Here is a 15,914-nt window from a genome sequence, read left to right as displayed (position 1 = left end):
AAATAAATCTGTTCTTTACAATTGTTGGGAATAAAGCTCCTGTTGGAGAGTTTGTTTGTTGTAAGGGAGTCACTGAGAGGTCCCAGACACGGGATGTGATGGATGGAGAGAGCATTGGACTGTGCCACGCCTTCGGCGTGACACAGTCCACACTTCCCTCATCCTAACCCTACCCAAACCCTAACCCTAAGCGGTTTAAGTCTAAGGTTAGACAGTTAAGTCTGAGACACTTTTCAAAGACAGACAAGCTGTGTAATACACATTTTATTGGATTTTTAGTAACATAGAAGACGCACAAACTGAAAGAATATTTCAATGTCCAGCATGCAGGTTTCATTGAAAAGTGATGGAAGAGGCTAACATTAATTCATCAAAACTTCCTAGATTATAACTTTAGGGTTAGGGTTATAACATATATTTGTTGTAGACAGAAAATAACCACTTGGTGGATTTTGATACAAAACTTGACATATCAGACCACCTCTTGTTTACACCTTTTTTCTCCTTTTTACTTTAATAAGTAGTGAGTTACCTTAAAATGCATCATGTAAAATCTAAGTTTGATTCAGTTTGATGTATGGATAATGAAAAATGACATAAAATGAACGTTGGGAAGTTCTTTCATAGATTTATATACGTATAATAGGTGAGGGTTTTACTGTATGTTTTTACTTTGTTTGTCTTCAGTTATTTATAACATTTTGTAATTTTAGATAACAAACATAATAACTAACACCCCATTATCATGTGACTGAAAAACAACTAGTAATTTTACACAATCATTCTGAAAAACTGACTATTGATTATCAGAAACTAATCACCGCAGCTCCAGTATGTTGGAAAAAGATATCACAATAAGATGGCAGATCCTGATCCTGAGCCACAAGTGTTTCCCAGCATGCACTGCACTGAAGAACATGTCACTACAGAGTGAAAAGGTTTCTGATCATGCCATATCACCATGTATCCAATTCATGGCTAAGTAACAGGATCAGTAATGTGATTACTTTATTATCATAGTTATTATTATTACAAAATGTGTCAGAGACCCACAGGAGGCACAGAAATGTACTGGTTCAATATAAATGTCATGAAGGGAGTTGACTAATCAGAGCAGAATGTCCTCCACCTACAAACAGGAAGAAAAGTCTCTGTCCTTTCACGACTCCATCCAGATCTCACAAGGTTTGGCTGAAACTTTCTCACCGGCTGATAAAAATGTCCTTTAAACAGAAGTCCTATCTTGAGGTAGTGTGTATTTATATGTGTAGATCTGTGTTTATTTATATATGCATAGCAAGTGTGTGTTTGTTGGTATTATTTCTTCATCTTCTTCTGTCGATCTAAAAACTTTTGTCTTCTTTCAATTGGAATCTCGTCCAAACTGATACCATGGTTACTAGCCCTGATAGAGACAGAGACAGAGACAGACAGACCGAGTGAGTGAGACAGAAAAAGAAAGGAAGAAAGCGACAGAAGGACAGAAAGACAGAGAGAGAGAGAGAGAGAGAGACAAAGACAGACAGACCGAGTGAGCGAGACAGAAAAAGAAAGGAAGAAAGAGACAGAAAGATAGAGAGAAAGACAGGGAGAGAGACAGAGACAGAGACAGACAGACAGAGACAGACAGACCAAGTGAGTGAGACAGAAAAGGAAAGGAAGAAAGAGACAGAAAGACAGAGACAGAGACAAGTTGGAAAGAGAAAGACAGACAAGGAGACAAGTTAGAAAGAGACAGTAACACTTCTATTATGTTGATGACAATGATAACTGTGCATGCACTGTTACCCTCCAACGAGGTCTGGAGGAACAGGAAGAGGTTTATCAAAACCATCTCGACCAGTCAGCCAGTACGTGTCCACTGTTCCCTTCACCTGCAATGACAAACACCTCTGTCACAGTACAGTCCTGGACCTGATCAGGACTGCAGCTGATCAATACTCGACCTGATCAACACTGCAGCTGATCAACACTGGACCTGATCAACACTGCAGCTGATCAATACTGGACCTGATCAGGACTCTGGGTTAACTCAGAGTAAACTCCAGGAATTCTGCTTCACTTGGGTTAGTTTAGGGTTAACTCGGCTTAACTCGGTTTAACACGGTGTAACTCAGTTTAACCCAGTTTAATTCAGTTTAACTCGGTTTAACTCAGTTTAACTCAGTTTAACTCAGCTTAACTCGGTTTAGCTCAGTTTAACTCAGTTTATGTGAATGTTTTTATTGGATTTTACTTAACACATAAATAGCTGTACACACAGCATGAAAACATCTAGAAACTCAAGAACATCTATTCCAGTGCTTTGCATTCACACCATAAAATCCATTAAAAAATATAATAATGAAAATGAAAAGAAACAAAATTAGATTGACCCACAAATATTGGCGTTAATGACAATAGACAAAATAAACAGACATTCCAACAAAGAAAAGTAAAAATAACTACACAAACAATGCAAATCAGCTGCACAAAAAACGACAAATAAGTGAACAAATAAAAAAAGTAATAACTTAAAAAAAATTTTTTAAAAATCACAGGGCCATTGTAATCATTTATTCAACAGGGAGTTTCTCAACATATAGTAGGAACGGTTGCCAAAGCTTTTTGAATTTTCTTTCCGAGCCTTGAGTTACAGTATATATCTTAGTTGTTCCACTTTGAGATGAGCCACCATGTCCATCACCCATCGCCTATGAGAAGGGGGTACCGACTTTTTCCATTTTAGCAGGATAGTCCACTGTGCCAGAAGTGTGGCGAAGGCCACTGCTGTGACATGGGTGGCTGAAATCCTACAGTCTAGTGGCACCACACCAAATAAGGCTGTGACAGGGTTAATTCCCACACTGTAGTGATTGTGTCAAAAACCCCTTCCCAAAAGTTTTTTAGCCTTGGGCAGCTCCAAAACATATGGCTAAGGGTGCCTGGGTCACATTTGCACCTAGGACAGTTTTCACTGGTTCCTGGACACATTTTGGCCAGCCTGCTGTTTGATAGGTGGAGTCTGTGCAGGACTTTAAATTGGAGGAGTCCATGCCTGATACAAATAGATGAATTATGCACCCATCCAACTGCCCTCCTCCACTCTGTTACAGAAAGACCAAAGCCTAGCTCTGTCTCCCACTGCTGTTTAATATGGTCCAAACAGGGAGTTGCTGCCCCCTGCAAAAGCTCATATATAGCAGATACACATCCTCTTTGCAAAGGATCAGCTTTCAAGCATTCTTCCAACGAGCTGCTCTGTAGATTTTGAAGAGAAGGAGAAAAGTATTTTTTGATAAAACTTCGGACCTGTAGATATCTGAAAAAGTGTGATTGTGGAATATTAAGTTTTATTTTTATCTGCTGAAATGACATGAAATTGCCTTCTTTAAAGAGATCCCTGACCAAGCCTACCCCTTTTCTTGTCCAGAGCTGAAAAGTTCTGTCGATCAGAGATGGCGGGAAGAGGGCGTTTGCCAAGATGGGAGCTAAAGGGAGGCCCTGTTTGCACCCAAAATGGATTCTTAACTGTTTCCATATCTTAAGCGATCCTTGTGTCACTGGGTTATGCCCAAGCGGACCTTTACTCATTGGCAGTGGAGCACAGATTAAGGAGCTCAGTGCTATCGGGCTGCAGGATTGCTGTTCCCAGAGGGGCATCTGTTCCCTTTCAGGAGGCCACATTAGAATGCTCAACTTAGAAGTGTTAGCTGCCCAGTAGTAACACATGTCACTGGGCATGGCTAACCCTCCTTCCTCCTTCTGCCTGTCCAAGCACTCCTTTCTGATACGTGGTATCTTCTTATTCCATATATACAATGAAGTAGCCCTATCTAGTTCTTTAAAAAATGACTTTTTTATGAATAGTGGTATAGTTTGGAAGAGAAATAAGAATTTTGGCATTATTACCATCTTTACTGAATTTATGCGTCCTGCCATTGACAGAGGAAGTGTTGACCATCGTACCATGTCTTTTTTTGCCTGTATTAGAGCTGGTTGGAAATTATGTTTAAACAAGTCCCATTAATGCTTGGTTACCGACACTCCCAAATAGGAGAATTTATCTTTGCTTATCTTAAATGGATAAGTCTCCAAATGCATTTGGCTAGCTTTATCATTAACTGGGAAGATTAGGCTTTTTGCCATATTTATTTTGTATCCTGAAATTAATCCAAAATCAGTGATAATTTTCAGAGCACTTGGAATGGCATTCCTGGGGTCAGACAAAAAAAGGAGGAGGTCATCGGCATATAACGAAAGTTTGTGTATGTGTCCTCCTCTGTTAATTCCTGTCAAAGTGTTGTCGCATCTCAGCGAAACAGCCAAAGGCTCAATGGCAACACCAAAGAGTAGAGGGGATAGGGGACACCCCTGTCTAGTTCCTCTAAATAGGGAGAAACATTTCGATACATTGTTGTTAGTCCTGACTGCAGCCTGTGGGCAGGTGTACAACAAATTCACCCAAGAGAAAAAAGAAGGTCCAAATCCAAAATTTTTGAGGGCCGAAAGCAAATATCTATGCTCGATTCTGTCGAATGCTTTATGAGCATCCAATGCAATAATAACCTCAGGAACATTATCATTACCCGGAAGATACATTACATTGTATATTCAGCGAAGATTACTGTATAGCTGTCTACCCCTTATAAACCCTGTTTGATCGCAGTGAATGATTTTGTCTAGCACTCGCTCTAATCTGTCTGCTAATACTCTAGTTAATATTTTATAGTCACAGCAAAGCAAGCTCACTGGACGATAGGATTCACATTGCAATGGGTCTTTGTCCCTCTTGAGAAGCACTGAGATGGTCGCCTGTGTCATTGTCGGAGGAAGGGATTGGACCCTGAAGGCTTCATCATAAACTTTATATAGGAAAGGGAGGAGTTTCAGTGAAAAAGTTCGATAGAATTCTATTGGGAATCCATCCGGCCCTGGGTTTTCCCTGACTTCATTTCCCTAACTGCCTGTTCTATTTCCATTAGCTGTACTCCACCCTCTATACTGTCTCTGTCTGCATCTTCTAACATGGGAACCCTGATCCTCTTAAAGAAATCCTCCACTACTCCTTCTTCACACTGTTCAGAGGTGTATAACTCCTCATAAAATGTCTTAAATTGGTTGTTAATTCCCAATTGATCTGTGACAATACTACCATCCTTATCTTTAACTGCTGATATGTAATTTTATGCAGCCATTTGTTTCAGCTGATGACTTAACATCTTACTGGCCCTTTCTCCATGTTCAAAATATTGCTGTTGCGATTTCAAATGCATATCTATGGCCCTTTCATTCATCAAGAGGTCATATTCAGCTTGGAGTAATGATCTTTCCCTCAAAAGATCTGCAGAAGGTGAGACTGATTGACACTGATCAACTGATTTCAGTCTGTCACTAATGTCTGACAAGCGTTTTAATTTTCTTTTAGAGCGACTTGCATCATAGGAAATTATTTGCCCCCTTATGAAGGCCTTAAATGACTCCCATAGGAGGGTGTAACTTATATCTGGTGAACTGTTTGTTTCAAGAAAAAAATCAATTTGTGTGTTGATGAACTGCACAAATTCCTCATCTGCCAAAAGTCTTGTGTTGAGCCGCCATAGTGGCCTGGGAGGTACTATGTCTGGGAATCTGAGATTTAAGATTACAGGACTGTGGTCTGATATTACTATTGTTTCATAGTCTGTCGAAATTAAGAAGGGGAGAAGTCTACGGTCCAATGAAAAGTAATCAATTCTCGAATACGATTGATGTGATGCGGAAATAAAAGAAAACTGTTTTGATGCAGGGTGTTTAAACCTCCAAGGATCCACCATCCCATAGGTCTGTAGAAATGCGTTAATACACTGGGCAGAGTTATTCAATGAGGTGCCAGTGTTGTGACTTGGATGGGAGCGGTCTAGTGTTGGATGCAGAACACAACTGAAATCCCCCCCAAGTATGAAATTGTACCTGTCAAGATCAGGAAGGAGTGAGAATATAGTTTTGAAAGAACCGTCTGTTATCCCAATTAGGGGCATAAACATTTGCTAATATTACAGGTGTGTTACCTAGAGTTCCTTGTACAATTACATAACGTCCGTCTTTATCTTGAATCGTATTAAGTTCCTTAAATTGTATTGATCTGTGTATAATTATTGCCACACCCCTAGCTTTACAGTTAAAAAGGAGTGATAGATTTGTGTAAAACCTGCTCTTTTAATTCTGTTCTGATCCTTTTTCAATAAGTGTGTTTCCTGAAAGTACACTATGTCGCCCTTTAATTTATTTAAATGAAGGAACACCTTATTACGTTTAATTGGATGGTTAAGCCCTCGCACATTCCAGCTCACAACTCTGATCCCAACCCCAGCTACCTTAGTGCTGCACGTAGTCATAGTAAGAATGACCTATTCGATGTTGCCAACCAGCCCAAACTTCTGCCTTCCTGCATGTCTTTTGATCCGTCCGACCCAGAAACCAGCCATCCTCCTGTACCATATACTTGAGAAAGTCCAAAACCCAGCACAATATACATGACCCAGTGGAGAAAATGTAAAGGAAAAGCAAAACATAAAAAGTCAAACAAGCATAAAATGGTGTGCAATACACTCTTCTAACATTAACCTCGAACCACCTATTCCGAACCTCATATGCCATAAACAGTGGCCTCATGACAGCCTAGCTCAAACGGGGGCATAATATCTTTGTGTTGACACATAATAGTGCAGTTTGATTGCTCACAAATTGACCCAAAACTGAGAATGGGAAAAGGAGAAGAGAGAAGAGAGAGTGCTACGCACCATCTTTTATGTCTAGTCCACTTTTGGTGTCAGGTTTTTCACTATGAAGTCTTTAGCCTGTCCCGGATCCTTGAAGCGAACTTCATTCCTGTTCGGGGTGGTAATCCTCAGTGTGGCCGGGAACAGAAGACCATAACGGACTTGCTCGTAGTTTCGCAGCAGCGCCCTTATTTCAGTAAAAGCCGCCCGCTGCCTACTCACTGCCTGCGTATAGTCCGGGAGAACCGAGATCTTGTCACCCGCCGCTGTTGTAATTGGACAGCGCTCCGTTGCCTTGCGAAGAATAGCTTCTTTTTCCTCAAAGTAATGACATCGAACAATTATCGCCCGGGGCGGTGCGTTGTCAACCGTGGGCTTCCTGCGAAGACTACGGTGCGCTCGGTCCAATAGCGGTGGCTTGTCGAGAGCCAGTGCTTCTTTCAGCAGACGTGCTACAAAATTGGACATTCTTTCCCCGTCCTCCCGTCCCTCTTTCACTCCCATTATTCGGACATTGCAGCGGCGAGACCTAGCCTCCAGGTCCTCGCACCGCTCCTTTAGAGTAGACAGTCTCTCTTAGTATCTCTTTGCAATGCCAGCATCCCTGCCTCCAGGGTGCCAATAGCATCAGAATGGTCATTCAACGCAGATTCCATTTCTGTTACCCGGCTCGTTGTGGCCTCCACCGTGGTACTCATCTTTTCCACGGTGTCCTGTAGCCCGCGAAGTTGGTCCGAGTGGGCCGACGCCGTACTTGAAATTTTTCCCATAACTTCTTCTCGAAGTTCACTGATGGCTGCTAGTATTGCTTGTTGCGCGCTAGCATTAGCATTGTCGTTAGCTTCTTGGGCTTCGACGTTCTTAGCATGTTTAGGCATTCTTGGAAAAAGTTCGCTGATACACCGCTATTTACACTCTCCGTCAGATAGAGATACAAATTGCCTCAGTCCAGGTCAGATGTGCACTGAAGTTAAAGCGTTATTCTTGAAATTTTAATGGTTTACCGAAGAGCTTGACTCAGACACGTCTTCACATGGCTCCGCCCAGACCGGAAGTCAGTTTAACTCAGTTTAACTCGATTTAACTCAGTTTAACTGAATGTAATTCAGTTTAACTCAGTTTAATTGAGTGTAACTCAGTGTAACTCAGTTTAACTCTGTTTAACTCTGTTTAACTCGGTAGACTTGATTGATTTATGCGGTTTGTGTCGTGTTGATCATACAAACTGACCTCCATCACAGATTTTATTGTTTTAACTTACAGATTTTGTTCTGATTCAATTTATTGACGTTTAATTTGGTTGAAATTTCTGAACAAACATTTTCTGTTGTAAATTAATGTATTTAATTAAATGTGGTTGGGATCTTCATTAATTTTATTAAAATCGTTATAGTTATTTTTGAAACTTCTTCTGTCTTACATTAATTAATTTTATTATTTTATTTAATTTTATTATATTTATCTGATGTATGAATCATCAGACGTCACTCAAGTGTTTTCATGTGACTATAACAAAACGTTTTGTTGTATAATTTCCTTCCTTCTGAATGGTCTGTTACGTCATCGCAGGATTTATTTTTCACTGCTAACATGCATCGGTCAAAACTCTTCACACAGTCAGCTAACGGTGACAGTGTGAACTGTAAACTAAAAAACACTGTAAATTATTTTTCTTTCACAGAAAACACAAACTCTTCTCACACTTTGTCACCTGCATTCACTTTTTCCTGCAGCATCTTTTATAAACTCTTAAAAACGCATTAGAACTGAACGATGGACTTAAACCACATTAACAGAAACAGAAAATCTCTGCAGAATATTTCAGATAATTAAATATTGATCAGTTCTGTCTCAGCCGTCAGCATGTCCAGGTGACCTGTTTTTGTCTCATTAGCAGACAGACAACAGGAGACGATTTTGGAAAGACTGTCCTGAAACAAACAGGTTGGTAAGGATAGACAAGTGTCAGCAAGTGGGACAATTCACAGAGGACAAAGGAGAGGAGCCCTAACCCCAAAGTGCACATTTATTGATTCTTGATTAGGTAAAGATTACACTTACTGTTTTTGATGAGGTAACGATCACCATTATTGATTTCTGATGAGGTCACAGGTATTGGTTATGTTGCAAACCATTGTCTCTTTTTAACAGAGGACAGTTTAGTGTAACTGATGTTCAACTGTTTCATCTAAACAAAACAGCAGCTGAGATGTTGGTCCATCAAACATTACTGAACTACACAATTTACTGCATTACGAATATTTACATTTTTACATGTTTGTTTTGAGTTCGAGAGACAGCGGTTGTCTCCTTTTGGATTCAGTAAAACTGTACCATGTTCTACGCAGACTGCTGGCAAGCGATATCAGTTTTAGGAAGACGGTTAACATGGCGCCCTTTTGAGAAAAATGAGGAACGTAACAGAACTCTGCTATCAGTGTGTCCACGTTAGATGTCTGTCCAAAAACCAAACAGGGTCCATGCACAGGTAAGCAGGATATGACATTTTTCAGAGTAATGGAACGCAAGCAAACAGCACAGACATTCATCGCCACACTGAACTTGTCCCCCCAGGGACAGACATGATTGGACAGACAGGATGTCCCAGGTCAGACAGCAGCCAACATCTCAATAGGCCTCATTCACATCACATGTGCACTCCACCGTGTGAATGTTGGTGAATCACAATAATTCTAAACTGACAAACACGTGGCTGCTATCTGCAATAAGCCACACCCCCTTCCTCTGTAAGCACATACGTTTGTTTTCGAGGTGCATCACTGCGTGCAGCATTAACCCTAACGCTGCAACACAGAGAGGCTCATTTCTGTTCTGGATAACCTGCATCATCGACCTGTGCCAGCGCATGAGAAAACTCAGGGGGCAGGAAACTCCCCTACCTTCGCTGATGTTTGGGATAATGTGTCTTTCCACAACTCTGCTGCAGTCACAGACTGGTTTTCTGCACTTCCCATGGAGAAAGGGCGTACACAAGGCCGGGCTAAACTTGCCCGAGCAGCAGACCATTTGCCCTCTTTGGCTGTGCTGCCCGTCTGGAGGGGGAAAAAAATAATTGTTTTACTTTTGCTGTTAGGGTTGCATGAATATGAATAGCACCCCATAAGTGTTGAAATGGGACTAAATTAAATCCCAACATCATCCAAATTTTTATTACTTTTTGAAACACAATGAACGACCCGGCCCGGTTAAGCAGAATACAATGGATGGATGGATGGATGGATGGATGGATGGAAACACAAGCCTCTAAGGGACACACAAATGTAGTGACCCAAAGCCATAAAATAATGACACAGAGTGAAATCTTTGTTGCTGCTATCGAGGCTTTGACAGCGTTGGTCTAACTGAGTAAACTCAGTGTAGCTGCTGCAGTCTGGGCTCTGGTGGTTTTGGTCTAACAAGCTCGATATTGTTGCTGTCATTGAATCTTTGACTGTGTGAGTCGTAATAACTCGATTATATTGTTGCTGTTGAAGCTTTGACTGTGTCAGTCTTACCTAAATAAACTTAGCATTGCATTTTTAATTGGAAACAGGCGAGTGACATTTTCATCATGATAAATACAGAGTATGTTATATCTAATAGCTACAGTGACCGAACGGATGGTAAGGCCAGAAAATATGTTCAGTAAATCCATTGTCACATTTTGTACTTGTTCTATAAACATTTTTAAATACAAAACTAGATTGAGTCACCATAAAGAAACATGAGCACAATGTTTGTTTTACTGTTTCTTGAATGATTTATTCGGGCATGAATAATTGACACCTAACCTTAATCCCATAATAATCTTTGATCACATTACATTTCAAATGTTATGGGACAAAACTAGACTTCTGCTCCTCCTCTTAACATTTTTTAAGGACACTTTTTCCAGTCACAGCTCATTTCAGAGAGAGCGTTTTTCTGTTAGCTGTTCCACATCTGCAGATGTGCATGAGCGTCCTTTCAGATGGTGAAAGTCTGATTTAACGAAGCAAAATCCCGTAAAGAAAGTTGCAGCATCGGCAACAACTGTCTACACTGCAAAGCAACCCAAACCAGAAAGACAGACTTAAAACCCCCAAAATTACTTTGAACCTCCCTGATTTCAGAACTATTCCTGCCTCAGTTCTGTCCCTTCCTAAACTTCATGGAAGAGTTTTTCTCTGCATGGCGATGGCAGGTTCGTAATCAGATGTTTTTACTGGACACCATGAAAGCGAGGCGAGGAGACACTTGTCCTGAAGACTGTCAGGGTTGGATAAGACATTCCAGAAGACACTTTTCAAGACACATTGCCAGGGAAGACAGAAGATGTTGATGAGAGGTTGAGGCCAAATGCAGCAAAGACAAAAAACAAAAACCACCACAGTGTTGAACAGTATGAGTGATAATACTGTATGTATCGGATACGTGTTGGTTTACAGACTGTATGAAGAGTTTTGAACAGGATGCATGTTGGTTTATATACTGAATAAACACTTTTTAACAGGATGCATGTTGGTTTATACACTGAATAAACACTTTTTAACAGGATGCATGTTGGTTTATACACTGAATAAACACTTTTTAACAGGATGCATGTTGGTTTATATACTGAATAAACACTTTTTAACAGGATGCATGCTGGTTTATATACTGAATAAACACGTTTTAACAGGATGCATGTTGGTTTACATACTATTTGAAGAGTTTTGGTCAGGATGCATGTTGGTTCATTGACAGAGTTTTTGAAATATTGGCTTAAGTTTTGATCAATGCTTGTTTGCAGTTGAAAAAATTCCTAACAATATTCAACTGAACTGATGTGATTGGTTGTTATTGATGGTAACTTATTGAAATTGAACACTTCAGCTCAATCTCATTTTACTAACACGCCATTTCTTCCAGTTTGCATTATGAAATACTTGTAGGCTCAGTTTTAGGACATTACACATCTTAGTCATAGAGTTAGAATTAAAGTTTTTTTTAAGTCACCAATTACTATTTTTAAATAATCCCAAATGCTCAACATTGGGTTTTTTTGGACTGTTGTCATTAGAGAGCTGTTTTCCATCTCCATAGCTAAACGTGTGTGCAGGTGAGTGTACCTGTGTCTTTCTGGTGTCTATGTGGTATCCTGCCTTGAGACTGGTCAGGACTTTCACTGTGCTCAGACTGATGTGGATCCTGTAGGCTGCAGACCACAAACACAGAATTATTATAGAACACCATTTAAACACCATCACATAATACCAATTCAGCTCACATCCAAATATTTACTTTTAATAAATCATCAGTTTTAATGTTTTCTACATACGCAGTCCCGTGGCTTCCATGTGTGATGCGGTGGTCACCGTGTCTCCAAACAGACAATACCTGGGCATAGTAAGACCGACCACACCTGCTACCACCGCACCTGGAGAGAGACGGACAGCATTTACACATCAACTTGGACAGAGTGGAGCTTTATTTTATAACACTTCTCACTTTCAGAGTTCATCATAGTACAGAGACGGCACGACTAAAAATTACTAATGACTTATTTATTGCCTCTGATACAGGTCTGGTCTCTGTCTTAATCCACTGACCATCAAATCTTACTGCACAGACTGGAACACTTAATTAGTCTTAAAGGAACGGCGCTAAGCTGGTTTAAATCACACTGATCAGATCGTTCCCAGTTTCAGTCAGGGAGGCAGACACCGTTTCCACTTTCAAAGGTAGACTTAAGACTCTCCTCTTTAATAAATCTTATAATTTGGGCTGGCTCAGGTTGCCTGTACCAGCTCCTAGTCAGGCTGACATAGATTTAATCTACCGGCGGCATTTCTGATACACTGAGCTCCTTTTTCCTTCTCTTACTCCCTCCAGCTAAAAACGCTCATGTCTGTTCACTGCATTACGCTAACTCCGTTGCCTCTCCAGAACACTTCTGTCTCCTAGTTTTCACAGATCCTGGCTGCAGTCTTGGCTTTGCCTGTTCGCAGTGATAGCTGTGCTGGTGCTGTGATCCTGTCTTTGGTTGTGCTCGTGCGCTGATACTGTACCCCTGGCTCGCCCTGATCCTGGTCTTGGTTTTGCCGTTGCTGTGGTCCTGTCTGAAGCTGCACCTGTGTTGTGGATCCTGGTTGCGCCGAAACCGTGATCGTGCTTGACGCGACCTTCTACTGCCATTATTATGAGCCACGCCTCCATTATCTATATACGTATGGGACTCTTATCCACACCCACAATATTATCACAGAGTGCATTTAGTGATTTCACACCTATAGTTATTGTAATATGACATGCGTCTGTTTCCATTATTGCTGTGCATCTCTCCCCCTCTGTCCCCCTTTCTCCCCCTCTGTCCCTCTCTCTCCCCCTCTGTCCCTCTCTCTCTTTCTCTTTCCTTTTTGTCATCATCGTATTTCAACTGTTATTTACAACATCTATTGCTCATCTGTCCGTCATGGACGAAGGATCCCTCATCATCCTCTGTCACTCTTCCTGAAGTTTCTCCCCACGGTTACAGGGGTTGTTTTTCGGGAGTTTTTCCTCAGGTGATGTGAGGGTCTGAGGGCAGAGGGATGTCATATGCTGTACAACCCTCTGAGGCAAAGCCCTCTGTTTTGTGAAAATGAGCTCTTTACATAAAAAAGACTTGACTTGACTTCTCAGGAACAGTAACTTGTCAGTCACACCGAAGGTCAGGTGACAGGATCTAACACTTCACAGTCACAAATCACACAGCACATGTTGTGTGTCTGAGCATAAACTTGTGCTAAAAAAGGTTTTTTATATATCCCTTAGTCAACTAGGAAGTCACAGTGAGATCCAACCCTCCTTTTTAAGTGAGACCTACAAGACAGGATCAAATAACGGCATCCAACACAAACAGGACAACAACATCCAACAATAGCAGACTTCCGGTTTGGGTGAACATGTGAGAGGAGCGTCGTCTCAGTCTCCGCAGCTATAACTTTAGAAACTTACTTTTTCTTCAAAAACCCAATCAGCTGTGAGTGGGAAAGATAATATTAGAGCCCTGACTATCTTGGAGAGATGTCAAAGACAACAAAATCGTCCAAGAAGACGGAGGCAGACGCCTCCGTGACCAACAGCGAAACAGCCCTAACTAGCATAGCCACCATGCTAGAGGACCACAGAGCTAGCCTCGCTACCGACTTTAAAACTTCATTCGCTGCGTTGGAGGTGAGACTCGACAAAATTCAGTCAACGATAACAGAGTATGGCCAACGAGTGGACTCTTTGGAATCCCATGTCGAGCTACAAGACCAACGGATTCAGGCATTAGAGGAGAGCTGTGCGGCATTAGCGGCTAGCAACATCAAGCTAACAGCTAAAGCTATCGATCTTGAGAGCCGCAGCCGTAGAAACAATATTAGAATAATCGGCCTCCCCAAATCAATTGAAGGTCCCAGACCCACAAGCTTTTTCGCTGACCTCCTGACCGAGGTACTTGGTGACCAGATACTGCAGTCTCCTCCTGAGCTAGACCGGGCCCACAGGACACTCACCGCTAAACCACAACTAGGCTCGTGACCAAGACCGGTGATAATTCGCCTCCATCGCTACCAGATCAAGGAGCAGATCATCCGAGAGGCTCGTAAGAACCGAGGGAAGCTCCAGTACCGGGGGTCACCAATCCAGATCTTTGAGGACTACACGCCAGAAGTCGCTGAAGAACGGGCTAAATACCGAGCAGTGATGGCCGAACTTTACAACCTCGCTCTTCGGCCGGCACTCCTCTTCCCAGCTCGACTACAGATTACCCTGGAGAACGGAGCGAAAAAGAGATTCGCATCTCCCGAGGAAGCCTCTACTTTCGTGGCCAAATATCAACAAACTCCGAGGCCCGATTAGCTTAACTGCTAACCTACCCGCAGCTAACTGGGCTCAGGTAACCTAACCTCCTTACAGGAGGAGCTGGCATCGCATCGGTAAGCAATATGTCTAAAACGGGAATCTTCTGTGCCTTAGCACCAGATGGACAATATGCTTGGTCAGTTCGTTCATCCTAAAGAGACTTAAAGACGTCTTGGACACTGTAGAGCTTAGGCCTGATGTCTCACTGTTCAGCTGTTGTGCTGTGTATTTAAGCAGTGGCCACGTTCTCATAAGTTCAGAAGCTAGTGCTGTGTTGTCGCCAAGTCAATACATGGTTAGAAACTACTATTATTATAATGGAGGGGGAACTATTTCTACAATGTAATATTTCTTTTTTCTTATAAATCCAAGTATGCACCATGTTCCTTTTGAACATTTATGTTAATCCCCCACTTTGTTGTTGCTATTTGAATTGCTTTTGGTATTCTAAATCATTCTCATACCTATATATACTGTAGAAGAGTTGTGAATATGTTCAGGGTTCACACCTAAGATTTTGGGGGTTTTAACTGACATAAAGAAGCTGCAAGCTGAGACAGACAGACAAGAAGAGGTAAGATGATACAGAAAGGGAAGTGTGAAGAGTTGGGGGTAGTTTTGATTAATGGGATTGGGGAGGAGGGGTGGAGAAGAACCTCTTTATTTGATATTGTCTGTTTTCATTTCCTTATTATATATGTTTTCATTCCATATCATGCTGTCTTTGTACAGAGGCTTACATTTACTTCTGGCTGCTTGCTCCTTGGAACTGACCCGACAATCTACTGCTGGATGCTGGATCATGGCTAGGGTGCTGCTGGTGGACAGACTGTAAGGATCATTTCACTAAATACTGGTGGGCTAAATGCTTCAATCAAACACACAAAAGTTATGACACATATCAACAACTTAAATGCAGATATAATGTTTCTTCAAAAGACTCATTTATGTAACTCTGATCACAGGAAATTGAGCAGGCCTTGGATTGACAATTTTTTTCATTCTCAATTATATGTTAAAGCAAGGGGCACGGCCATATTAATTCGGAAGAATGTTCATTTTAGCCCAGATAAAGTACTAACAGATCCGAACGGCCGTTATGCTATTGTTGAAACGGGTGTGTGTTGAACCCAGATGCAGTACACCACAGCTCAGGGATTGTTGGTAATGACTTTTATTAATCCCAACACTCACGAAAAGCAACTCACAGGTATTCAGTCCGTTCTTCGGGCCGTGAGCCCAAACACAGTCTCTGGGTATCCCACGAGGAGAAGACACGGCTTGAATCTACTGCGGGCTGAGAGCTGGAAACCCAGAGCTTCG

The 15,914-nt window shown here is 41.5% G+C and overlaps 1 protein-coding gene across 3 annotated transcripts in view; it reads right to left on the bottom strand.

Moving 5' to 3' along the window:
* Positions 1-219: 219 nt before the first annotated feature.
* Positions 220-15,914, bottom strand: part of LOC121964767 (retinal guanylyl cyclase 2-like) — a 68,111-nt gene continuing 52,416 nt past the window's right edge. Inside the window, exons 21-25 of one of the 3 annotated variants that reach the window (XM_088073695.1) lie at positions 12,040-12,138; positions 11,831-11,916; positions 9,641-9,793; positions 1,789-1,874; positions 220-1,405 (exon numbers count right to left, since the gene is read on the bottom strand). In XM_088073695.1, the coding sequence (XP_087929821.1) occupies positions 1,318-1,405; positions 1,789-1,874; positions 9,641-9,793; positions 11,831-11,916; positions 12,040-12,138 (512 nt within the window). In that variant the 3' untranslated portion in view covers positions 220-1,317. Of the gene's footprint in view, positions 1,406-1,788; positions 1,875-9,640; positions 9,794-10,478; positions 11,022-11,830; positions 11,917-12,039; positions 12,139-15,914 lie in introns of those variants that run through there. The other 2 variants (XM_088073696.1, XM_088073697.1) reach the window with 2 other exon arrangements.

The sequence above is a fragment of the Plectropomus leopardus genome, chromosome 23 (genome assembly GCF_026936395.1).
Source record: "Plectropomus leopardus strain MGB_pleo_1.0 chromosome 23, ASM2693639v1, whole genome shotgun sequence".
NCBI lineage: Eukaryota > Metazoa > Chordata > Actinopteri > Perciformes > Serranidae > Plectropomus > Plectropomus leopardus.
Note: the sequence above shows the minus strand (reverse complement) of the source record. Positions and strands in the feature narration are given on the sequence as shown.